The sequence below is a fragment of the Arachis stenosperma genome, chromosome 9, assembly GCF_014773155.1.
Source record: "Arachis stenosperma cultivar V10309 chromosome 9, arast.V10309.gnm1.PFL2, whole genome shotgun sequence".
In the NCBI taxonomy this organism is placed as follows: domain Eukaryota; kingdom Viridiplantae; phylum Streptophyta; class Magnoliopsida; order Fabales; family Fabaceae; genus Arachis; species Arachis stenosperma.
Genome location: NC_080385.1, coordinates 43,078,217 through 43,089,885, shown reverse-complemented (window position 1 = coordinate 43,089,885; position 11,669 = coordinate 43,078,217). Strand labels below are relative to the sequence as shown.

The 11,669-nt window shown below is 40.8% G+C and overlaps 2 protein-coding genes and 1 non-coding gene across 3 annotated transcripts; 1 reads left to right on the top strand and 2 right to left on the bottom strand.

Moving 5' to 3' along the window:
• Positions 1–815: 815 nt before the first annotated feature.
• On the bottom strand, positions 816–1,796 carry LOC130949458 (uncharacterized). Its single transcript, XM_057878171.1, has 2 exons — positions 1,578–1,796; positions 816–1,418 (listed from the first exon to the last, which is right to left on the bottom strand). The coding sequence occupies exons 1-2, from the start codon at positions 1,794–1,796 to the stop codon at positions 816–818; spliced, it is 822 nt and encodes a 273-aa protein (XP_057734154.1).
• A 2,110-nt stretch (positions 1,797–3,906) lies between these two features.
• LOC130949457 (uncharacterized) lies at positions 3,907–4,419 on the bottom strand. The gene has a single exon (XM_057878170.1). It carries the CDS (start codon positions 4,417–4,419, stop codon positions 3,907–3,909), a length of 513 nt encoding a protein of 170 aa, XP_057734153.1.
• A 6,069-nt stretch (positions 4,420–10,488) lies between these two features.
• Positions 10,489–10,596, top strand: LOC130953933 (small nucleolar RNA R71). The gene has a single exon (XR_009076093.1). It is a non-coding gene; the product is annotated as a small nucleolar RNA R71 (small nucleolar RNA).
• Positions 10,597–11,669: the final 1,073 nt, after the last annotated feature.

The window sequence follows — 11,669 nt, the reverse complement described above, 5'->3', positions numbered from 1 at the left end:
AGCGTGGGGAGAGGCGCCAACTCTTTTCTCACAGTATCTTCTGCATGTGTTGAGTTCCAAAGTTCAAGTACACTTTGACTTCCTTGTTTTGTGAGTTTTTTACCATGTGGGCCCCATCTTCTCTCCTGAAATTGAAACTGAACCCATTAGTGATGATAAAATAACCCCTTCACATTCCTTCTCATCAAGAATAAATTGGGTTGCAACTGATGGGTGTCCCTTGGGACACCAAACTTAATTCTTTGGCATCTTAATAAATTGGTTTCATCATTGTATATCTAATGTGTTCATAAAAGTGGAATAACATTAATTTTTTCATTTTATTTTGATTCCAACTCCTCTGAACTCATTAAATCACGTTCATGTTCTTACCCAAAGCATTAAGTGCTTTCAAATTGGGTGACTTGGGCTGCTATGTGATCATTGGTGGTGGCCACACAAAACTTAATCTTTGGGCTTACTCTTCAAACTTAAACTATTAATTATTTGTAAGCTTATATTAAGTGGGTAGGAGGCCACACCAAACTTAGCACTTTAACTAGTTCTCAGCCCATTCACTCATCATTAGTTCTGCATTCATCAAGTTGCAATTCCAAAATAGAAAGAAATAAGAGAGTGTAAAGAGAATCTAACTGTCAAAGCTAACATCAGACTTCCTAATCTACAATTGCAACTAATCCTAATTACTGAAAATTAAACTATCAACATAATTCAAACTACTTCAAGGAAAAGCAATTAAATAAAAAAGGATAAAGTGTTGGGGTGCCTCCCAACTAGCGCTTCTTTATTGTCATTAGCTTGACATTCCTTCATCTTTAGCTGAGCTTGTAGCTCACTCTCTGATCCTCCATGGAGCCTCCCAAGTAGTGTTTGAGTCTATGGCCATTAACAGAAAAAGTTCTCTGAGTCTTGTCTTCCATGAGCTCCACATGACCATAGGGAAACACTTTGAGTATGGTGAAAGGTCCTGACCATCGAGACTTAAGTTTTCCAGGGAAGAACTTGAGTCTTGAGTTGTAGAGTAACACCTTCTGTCCTTCAGTGAACTCCCTTCTTGCTATATTTTGGTCATGCCACCTTTTTGTGTTTTCTTTGTAGATTTTTGCATTCTCATATGCTTGGTTTCTAAACTCTTCCAATTCATTGAGTTGCATCAGTCTCTTCTCTCCAGCAGCTTGCTCATCAAAATTCAGTAGTTTTATAGCCCAGAAGGCTCTGTGCTCTAGTTCAACTAGCAACTGGCAAGCCTTGCCAAATACTAGTTGGTATGGTGACATCCCAATGGGGATCTTGAAGGCTGTCCTGTAGGCCCATAGAGCATCGTCTAGCTTCCTAGACCAGTCCTTTGCTGAGCTTCCAACAATTTTTTCAAGGATTCGTTTTAGCTCCCTGTTGGAGATCTCGGCTTGCCCGTTGGTCTGTGGGTGGTATGGAGTTGCCACTTTGTGTTTGACTCCATATCTGAGAAGGAGTGCTTCCAGTTGTTTGTTGCAGAAGTGTGACCCTCCATCACTAATGAGAGCTCTGAGAACTCCAAATCTGCTGAAGATGTTCCTTCTCAAGAAGCTTATCACAACCTTGTTGTCATTTGTTGCGGTAGCTATGGCCTCTACCCATCTTGAATCATAATCAACAACCACTAATATGTAGCTATTTGAGTAGGAGGTTGGGAAGGGTCCCATGAAATCTATTCCCCATACGTCAAATAGTTCCAGCTCTAGTATGTATTGCTGTGGCATCTCATTCCTCTTGGTTAGATTACCAGCTCTTTGACATTCATCACACCTTGACACCATTTTCTTTGCATCCTTGAACACTGTTGGCCAGTAAAATCCGGATTGAAGCACTTTTGCTGCTGTCCTTTCTCCACTGAAGTGACCTCCATATGCTGATCCATGGCACTGCCATAATACTTCCTACCCTTCTTCATGGGATATACACCTTCTTAGGACACCATCAGTAAACTTTTTGAACAAATACGGGTCATCCCAGATGTAGTGTTTGGCATCCTTGATTAGCTTCCTCCTCATGTGCTTATTGATGCTAGTTGGTATCTCCCCAATGGCCTTGAAATTAGCCATGTCTACGAACCAAGGAGCTACTTGAATCATCATCAATTGTTCATCAGGAAAGCTTTCATTTACTGCTACTTGCTGCATTTCTTCTTCTTGTGGGATCCTTGAGAGGTGGTCAGCTACCTTGTTCTCTGCTCCGCTCCTATCCTTAATCTCAATATCAAATTCTTGGAGCAGCAAGATCCACCTTATTAGTCTAGGCTTGGATTCTTGTTTGGTAAGCAAGTATTTGAGTGCTGCATGATCAGTGAACACAATTACTTTTGAGCCAATGAGATATGATCTAAACTTATCAAAAGCAAAAACTATGGCTAAAAGTTCTTTCTCTGTGGTGGTATAGTTCCTTTGATTTTCATTAAGGACCTTGCTAGCATAGTAAATAACATGTACTAGCGTGTCTTTCCTCTGTCCTAGGATAACACCAACAGCAAAATCAGATGCATCACACATTAGCTCAAAAGGAAGATCCCAACTTGGTGGTGCTATAATAGGTGCAGAGGAGAGTCTCTTTTTGAGTTCATCAAAGGCTACCATGCATTCTCTATCAAAAACAAAAGGAGTATTTGAGACAAGTAGGTTGCTAAGGGGTTTTGCAATCTTTGAAAAATCTTTAATAAACCTCCTATAGAACCCAGCGTGTCCCAAAAATCTTCTGATTGCTTTGACATTGCAAGGTGGAGGTAATTTTTCAATTACTTCCACTTTTGCTCTGTCTACTTCTATGCCATCTTTTGAAATCTTGTGACCAAGAACCACCCCTTCAGTTACCATAAAATGGCACTTCTCCCAGTTTAAAACAAGGTTGGTTTTTTGACACCTTTTTAGCACAAGAGAAAGATGGTATAGGCAATTAGAATATGAGTCCCCAAACACAGAAAAGTCGTCCATAAATACTTCTATGAACTTCTCAATCATATCTAAAAAAATGGAGAGCATGCACCTTTGGAATGTTGCAGGTGCATTGCACAATCCAAAGGGCATTCTCCTATAAGCAAATACACCATATGGACAAGTAAATGAAGTTTTTTACTGATCCTTGGGGTCTACAACAATTTGGTTGTAGCCCGAGTATCCATCTAGGAAACAATAATACTCATGTCATGCCAATCTTTCAAGCATTTGATCCATGAAGGGTAGGGGAAAGTGATCCTTCCGGGTGGCTTCATTAAGTTTTCGGTAGTCAATGCACATACACCATCCGATCACCGTCCTTGTGGGTATCATTTCATTCTTCTTATTTGCCACAACAGTGATCCCTCCCTTCTTAGGAACTATTTGTACCGGGCTTATCCAAGGGCTGTCTGAGATGGGGTAGATCACCCCTGCTTGCCACAATTTCAACACTTCTTTCTGAACCACTTTATTTATAGTTGGGTTCAGCCTCCTTTGTTGCTGTCTTGAGGGTTTGGCATCCTCTTCAAGTAAGATTTTATGCATGCACATTGGAGGACTGATCCCCTTTAAATCTGAAAGTGTCCATTCTATGGCATCCTTGTGTTGTCTCAGCACTTGGATAAGTTCATCTTCTTGTTCCTTACTTAGATTTGAATTTATGATTACTGGATAAGTGTTGTTAGCACTCAGATATGCATACTTCAAGCTGGGTGGTAAAGCTTTCAGCTCTAGTTTTGGTGACTCTGCATCTTTGTTGTCTATGGTAGTTGGCATGATTGAGTTCCTCATGGTTGCTTGTGGTAGTTTTCCATCTGGTGCTTGCTCCAGCTCAATGTTGTCTTCACATTGTTCTTCTCCCATGACTTCTTGAACTATCTGTTCCATGGTGTCTACCAGCATGTATTCTCCTATGGGTTCCTTGGGGTAACTCATTGCTTTAGACGTTGAAGACCATTTTCTCTTCATGCAATCTCAAGACTAGTTTCCCTTTCTGCACATCAATGATGGCTCCAGCAGTAGCTAGAAATGGTCTTCCTAGGATAATTGACGTGTTGGCCTCTTCTTCCATGTCTAGCACAACAAAATCAGTAGGGAAAATAAACTCTCCCACTTTCACTAGCAAGTCTTCCACCACCCCATGTGGAAACTTAAATGTTCTGTCAGCCAATTGGAGTGCCATTCTTGTTGGCTTGACTTCCTCAATCTTCATCCTTCTCATCATAGTCAGGGACATAAGATTTATGCTAGCTCCCAAATCACACAAAGCTTTCTCAATAGTGATGTCCCCTATGATGCAGGGGATTTGAAAACTCCCTGGGTCCTTCAACTTTTGAGGCAACTTCGTCTGTATGATGGCGCTGCACTCCTCAGTCAATACTATGGTTTCTTTTGTCTCCCAGTTCCTCTTTTTGGTTATAAGCTTCTTCAAGAACTTGGCATAGAGTGGCATTTGTTCTAATGCCTCAGCAAATGGTATGTTGATTTGGAGCCTCTTAAAGATCTCTAGGAACTTGGAGAACTGGCCATCCTTCCCATCTTTTCTTAGTCTTTACGGGTATGGTGCCTTTGGCACATAAGGCTTCAAAACTGATTTTGGTGGAGGTGAAGCTGGAGTCTCCCCTTCATCATCATTCCCATGTTTTGGTACAACCTCTTCATGATTATCTTTGCTTGGGGTTCCTTCCTCTGTAACCTTCCCACTTTTTAGAGTTATGTCTTTGCATTCCCCTCTTGGGTTAGCCATGGTATTGCTGGGAAATGTGTGTGTGAAAAGTGGAATTTGCTTGGACAAAATCCCCACTTGTGCTTCCAACTTTGAGATTGCTGCACCATGATTTTTCATATTTGACCTGTATTCCTCTTGATTAGCATCTATCCTTTTGTCAGTTTGTGCTTGTCTGTCCATGAGGGAGGAGACTGCCCCTGAAATCTGGGATGACAGTTGTGCTATTGCAACCTCTATCCTCTCAAAGTTGCTCTTGATTTTGCATGGTTGTATAGTCGAGGATGGTGCATCTTGATTAAGGTTGTTGTGTATGGGTTGGTTCTTATGGTATGATATGTTTTGTGAGTTATGGTAGGGTCTATGGTTCCCTGTTTGATGGTTGGGGTTGTGGTTGGGATGTTGATTTGATCGATAAGGCTTGTTGTGGTCCTGGTTGTGGTTTTGCTGATTCTAATGCATTACCTTCTTGTTGAGGAATTTGGTCTTGAATGACTGAGGCTTGGTTGGCCTCCATCCTCTTGGTTAAGGCTGCTATTTGAGCTGCAATTGCCTTATTCTGAGCTAACAAAGCATCTACAGAGTTGAGTTCTAGCACTCCCTTCTTCTGAGTTCTTTCTGAGGCATAGAAATACTCATTTTCAGCTACAGTCTCAATGACATCTATAACCTCTTCAATGGTTTTCTTTTTGTTGAGTGAGCCTCCTGAAGAATGATCCATTGCCTTCTTTGCTTCATAGGATAGTCTCTCATAAAAGATATGTAGTTGTACCCACTCATTGAATATTTCTGGTGGGCATCTTCTTGTCAGATCTTTGAATCTCTTCCAGGCTTCATAGAGTGTTTCTCCATCTTGTTGTCTGAAAGTTTGCACCTCAGCTCTCAGCCTATTGATTCTTTGTGGAGGGTAGAATCTAGCAAGGAATCTATTCATGACCTCCTCCCATGTAGTTAGGCTATCCTTGGGGAATGATTTCAACGACTTTACTGCCTTATCTCTGAGTGAGAAAGGGAACAAGAGTAGTTTGTAGATGTCAGGGTGTACCCCGTTGGACTTTATAGTATCACAGATCCTCAAGAATATGCTGAGATGTTGATTAGGATCTTCTTGGGCACTTCCTCTATATGAGCAATTATTCTGAATAAGTGTAATGAGCTGAGGCTTCAGCTCAAAATTATTGGCATAAATTTTTGGCTTTAGGATGCTGCTACCACAATTCCCTAGATTTGGGTTGATGTAAGAGCCTAAGACTCTCCTTTCTTGCCCATCATAATTGACTGGGCCTCCCCTGGCATGGTTATGAAATTCTTCCTCATGATGATTCTCCATAATCTCCTCCATGTTTGTTTCAAAATACTCTTCCTCCTCCTCAGCACCAACGACTCTCTTCCCTCTTGCTTCCCTCCTTAATCTAAAGAGGGTCCTCTCAGATTCAGAATCAAAGGAAGTTGAAGCTCCACTTCTCCTATCTGTCATACAACCAATCAAGGCAAAAAGCAAGAAAGAAAGTGGATGAAGAAATTACTATTGTTAGAGCAGTTGTTAGTGTGAGTGGTGCAATTGATCAAACAGTTAGAAGAGTGGAACTATGGATAATCAAAGAAGAATGAAATAGAGCTCAAAATAAAAAAAAATTGCTAAATAAAAGAAATTAAAAAACAAGGAAATTGAATTGCTTAATCTAGCTCTCCAATCAATTTAATCACTGTCAAATTTAAGCTAATCCCCGGCAATGGCGCCATAAAACTTGATGACCGAAATTCACTACCCCTTTCAAAAATTAGTGAATTAGTTCTTTTGGCAAGCGCACCAAAATTATCGCCTAGTAATAACCCACAGTGGAGTGGGATCGTATCCATAGAGATTGGCAAATTCAAGTAGTTTTAATTGATTGATGAATTAGTTAAGCGGATCAATAAGATTGTGAAGTGCAGAATTTTAAATGGCACAAATGTAAATGACTAGAATGTAAAGAAAAGCAATAAAGTGCAGAAATGGAAATTGCAGAATGTAAAGTGCTGAATCATAAATGACTTGAATGTAAATGGGAGTAGGGAATTGCTGAATGTAAAATTAAGCTATAAAGAAATGGATAGATAAGAATGGGGAAAATAATTGAGATTGGGAGATGTTGCCTCTTTGGATCAAATCTAGCTTATATCCTTTTCAATCATGCAACTCATTGACCTCTTGGAAATCATGATTGATGGAGCCCCAATCCCTTGGTGACTCAATCTCTCAGATCTTGATCTATAGCCAATTCCTTCGTCTAATTGCTCATGAAGAGAGATATGCTTGGTCCCTAATTATACCATACACCCTCATAGGTCCAGGTAGATGGGGGGATTATATGTCACGTATCCCATCCCCAAAACCCAGATTCTACTCAAGTGTGAGAAGGGATTTCAAGCATGGTTTCATGTTTCCTTTCCCAAGGTTCCCATGAAACCCAATTGCATTTAATCTCTTTCCCAAGATAATTGAACACTAAGCATTAAGAACGAAATTCCTTCTAGCAAATCAAATAGAAGACGAAGAGAAGAAGAATTTCACTATTATCAATCCATCAAGTACAACAGAGCTCCCTCTCTCAATGAGAGGGAAGTTAGCTACTCATAGCTTGAAAAGTACTCAAAAGTGGAGTGTAAAAGTGGATCTAGAACTAACTGCTTAACCCCTCTTCAGTACTCCTTGGGGGTATTTATATTACTCCTAGTAAAATTAAAAGAATTACAAAAGTGAAAAAAGGGAAAATTACATTTTGGAGGGAAAGAAAACACTCAATAGGGGTGACTTCTTAGCTGGCGTGTGGCTGGCGCTTCACCGGCGTGTCACGTGCCCTTCAAAATAGCTTGGCGTGCCACGTTCAATCGTTCAAGTGGCACGCTTGTCCCTTTGTCAACCTTGGCATGCCACGCCTTCGAACTTAAGTGGCATGCCATAGTGGAATTCTTGTGTTGGCGTGCCACGCCTTCGAGCTCAAGTGGCACGCCCTTTGCTTTTTCCACTTTTCTTTGCTTCTGGAGACTTGAACTAGCGTGGCACGCCTAGGGTCTGGCGTGCCACGCCCTTGTTGGATCTCATGTTGGATCTCCGGATACTCATTCCTTTTGAGCATGAAAGTGACCTCAGGGATCACATTCTTCTTGGCCACAACTTCATAGAAGTGATCTTGATGGACCTTTGAGATGAATCTCTCTATCTTCCATGACTCAGAGGTAGAAGCTTTTGCCCTCCCTTTCCTCTTTCTAGAGGTTTCTCCAGCCTTAGTTGCCATAAATGGTTATGGAAAAACAAAAAGCAACGATTTTTCCACACCAAACTTAAAATGTTTGCTCGTCCTCGAGCAAAAGAAGAGAGAAGGGACGGAGAAAAAGAAGAAATAGAGGAGATGGAGAGGTGTGAGTGATTCGGCCAAGGGGGAAAAGAAGTATTTATGACGTGTGAAAATGAAGGAGGGATGAAGGGTTTATATAGGAGTAGAGAGAGTGGTAGGGTTCGTGTGTGAGGGTTGGATTTGGGAGGGAAAGTTTTTGAATTTTGAAAGGTGGGGAAGGTGGGGTTTTTGGGGAAGAGTGGGTGGATATGAGTGGTGAAGAGGTGATGGGGAAGAGAGATGGAGGTGATTGGTGAGGGGTATTTGGGGAAGGGTGGTATGGGGAGGTGTGAAGAAGAGAGAGAGTGAGTTGAGGTAGGTGGGGATCCTGTGGGGTCCACAGATCCTGAGGTGTCAAGGATTTCTCATCCCTGCACCATTTTGGCGTGTAAACGCCCTCCTAGTGCCAATCCTGGTGTTAAACGCCTGGTTGCTGCCCATTTCTGGCGTTTAACACCAGCTTTTCTTCCCTTTCTGGCGTTGAACGCCAACTTGGTGCCTTTTTCTGGCGTTAAACGCCCATAATGGTGCCAGACTGGCCGTTTAACACCCATTCTGCTACCCTTACTGGCGTTTAATCTCCAATAAGCTCCTTTTCCAGGGTGCGCTATTTTTAATGCTGTTTTTGAGTTTGCTTTGATTTGTGTAGTTGTTTTTGTGACTCCACATGAACATCAACATAAAGAAAACATAAAATAACAATAGAAATTGGAAAATAAAAATTGGGTTGCCTTCCAATAAGTGCTTCTTTAATGTCAATAGCTTGACAGTGAGCTCTCATGGAGCTTTACAAATATTCAGAGCATGGTTGGGGCCTCCCAACACCAAACTTAGAGTTTGAATGCGGGGGTTTTGTTTGACTCTGTATTGAGAGAAGCTTTTCATGCTTCTTCTCCATGTGTACAAAAGGAGATCCTTGAGCCTTAAACACAAGGTAGTCCTCATTCACTTGAAGGACCAACTCTCCTCTGTCAACATCAATCACAGCTTTTGCTGTAGCTTGGAAGGGTCTGCCAAGGATGATGGATTCATCCTTATTCTTCCCAGTATCTAGGATTATGAAGTCAGTAGGGATGTAAAGGCCTTCAACCTTTACTAAGACATCCTCTACAAGTCCATAAGCCTATTTTCTTGAATTGTCTACCATCTCCAATGAGATTCTTGCAGCTTGTACCTCAAAGATCCCTAGTTTCTCCATTACAGAGAGTGGCATGAGATTTACACTTGACCCCAGGTCACACAGAGCCTTCTCAAAGGTCATGGTGCCAATGGTGCAAGGTATTAAGAACCTTCCAGGGTCCAGTTTCTTTTGAGGTATCTTTAGCTGAGCCAAGGTGTTTAGTTCATTAATGAGCAATAGAGGCTCATCCTCCCAAGTCTCATTACCAAATAACTTGGCATTTAGCTTCATGATTGCTCCAAGGTACTTAGCAACTTGCTCTTCAGTAATGTCTTCATCTTTTTCAGAGGAAGAATACTCATCAGAGCTCATGAATGGTAGAAGTAGGTTCAATGGAATCTCTATGGTCTCTGTATGAGCCTCAGATTCTTTTGGTTCCTCAAAGGGGAACTTCTTTTCATTCAGAGGACATCCCATGAGGTTTTTTTCACTGGGAATCACGTCCTCCTTACTCTCTCCAGGTTCGGCCATGTTGGTCATTGTTATGGCCTTGCACTCTCTCTTAGGATTTTCTTCTGTATTGCTTGGGAGAGTGCTAGGAGGAGTTTCAATAACCTTTTTACTCAAGTGACCCACTTGTGCCTCCAAATTTCTAATGGAAGATCTTGTTTCATTCATAAAACTTAGTGTGATCTTAGATAGATCAGAGACTATGGTTACTAAGCCAGAACGATTCTGCTCAGAGTTATCTGTCTGTTGCTGAGAAGATAATGGGAAATGTTTGTTATTGCCAAACCTATTTCTCCCACCATTATTGTTATTAAAGCCTTGTTTAGGCTTCTGTTGATCCTTCCATGATAAATTTGGGTGATTCCTCCATGAAGAATTGTAGGTGTTTCCATAGGGTTCTCCCATGTAATTCACCTCTTCCATTGCAGGATTTTTAGGGTCATAAGCTTCTCCTTCAAAGGAGGATTCTTTAGCACTGCCAGATGCAGCTTGCAATCCGGTCAGATTCTGAGAAATTATATTGACTTGCTGAGTTAATAATTTGTTCTGAGCCAATATGGCATTTAGAGTATCAATCTCAAGAACTCCTTTCTTCTGAGTTGTCCCATTCTTCACAAGATTTCTTTCAGAAGTGTACATGAACTGTTTATTTGCAACCATTTCAATGAGTTCCTGAGCTTCTGCAGGAGTTTTCTTTAGATGAATAGATCCGCCTACAGAATGGTCTAATGACATCTTGGATAACTCAGACAGACCATCATAGAAGATACCTATGATGCTCCATTTTGAAAGCATGTCAGAGGGACACCTTCTGATCAACTGCTTGTATCTTTCCCAAGCTTCATAGAGGGATTCACCTTCCTTCTGTTTGAAGGTTTAAACTTCCAGTCTAAGCTTACTCATCTTTTGAGGTGGAAAGAATTTAGCTAAGAAGGTATTGACCAGCTTTTCCCAAGAGTTCAGGCTGTCTCTAGGTTGTGAATTCAACCATATACTAGCTCTGTCTCTTACAGCAAAAGGGAAAATCATATAAGTCTATAGTCCTCGGGATCAACTCTATTGGTCTTAACAGTGTCACAGATTTGCAAAAATTTAGCCAAGAACTGATGAGGATCTTCCAATGGAATTCCATGAAACTTGCAATTCTGTTGCATCATAGAAACTAATTGAGGCTTAAGCTCAAAGTTGTTTGCTCCAATGGCAGGAATAGAGATGCTTCTCCCATAGAAGTTGGGAGTAGTGATGCATGAAAACTTGTCTCTCAACAAATTTCCCTTCGGCAAGTATACCGAATTATCGTCAAGTAAAACTCACATAGAGTGAGGTCGAATCCCACAAGGATTGATTGGTCAAGCAACTTTAGTTAGAAAAATAGGCTAGTTGAGCTAAACAGAATTTAGATTGAGATGCAAAAATGTAAATGACTAGAAAGTAAATAACAGAATTTAAAGTGAAAAATCTTAAACGGGGAGTTGGGGTAAGGAGCAAGAAATTAAATGACAGAAAGTAAATAGAATGGGTAAGATTAGAAATGGGGAAATCATTGGGTTTAGGAGATGTTTCATTCTCCGGATCAAGTTTATTCTCATCTCTTCCTCAATCAATGCATTCATTAATCTCCTTGGCAATCTTAAGTGATTGGATTCCAATTCCTTGGCAATCCAATCTCTCTAAGCTTGAACAATTACCCAATTCCTTGATTTAATTGCTCATGGGAAGAGATGAAGTTTGGTCACTGATTATACCACATGTATTTCCAAATCAAAGTATTGGGAGGATTAAATGTCACAATATCCATCCAAACCCCAATTTGGTCCAACATGAGAAAGTAATTCTAGCATGATCTCCTCATCCCTTTTCCATGGTTCAAAGGAGATCCAATTATGGAGAGTTTTTTTTCCAAGACAACTAACCAATTGAATTAAGATCGAAAGCTTTCTAGTAAGATCAAGAGAAAAGAAAGAAGAAGA

Coding starts and splice junctions, on each gene's coding strand:
- LOC130949458 (XM_057878171.1), bottom strand. CDS start 1,796: ATGGTGTCAAGGTGTGATGAATGTCAAAGAGCTGGTAATCTAACCAAG. Junction 1,419..1,577: donor CCGCAACAAATGACAACAAG/GTTGTGATAAGC, acceptor TACCACCCACAG/ACCAACGGGCAAGCCGAGAT.
- LOC130949457 (XM_057878170.1), bottom strand. CDS start 4,419: ATGCCACTCTATGCCAAGTTCTTGAAGAAGCTTATAACCAAAAAGAGG.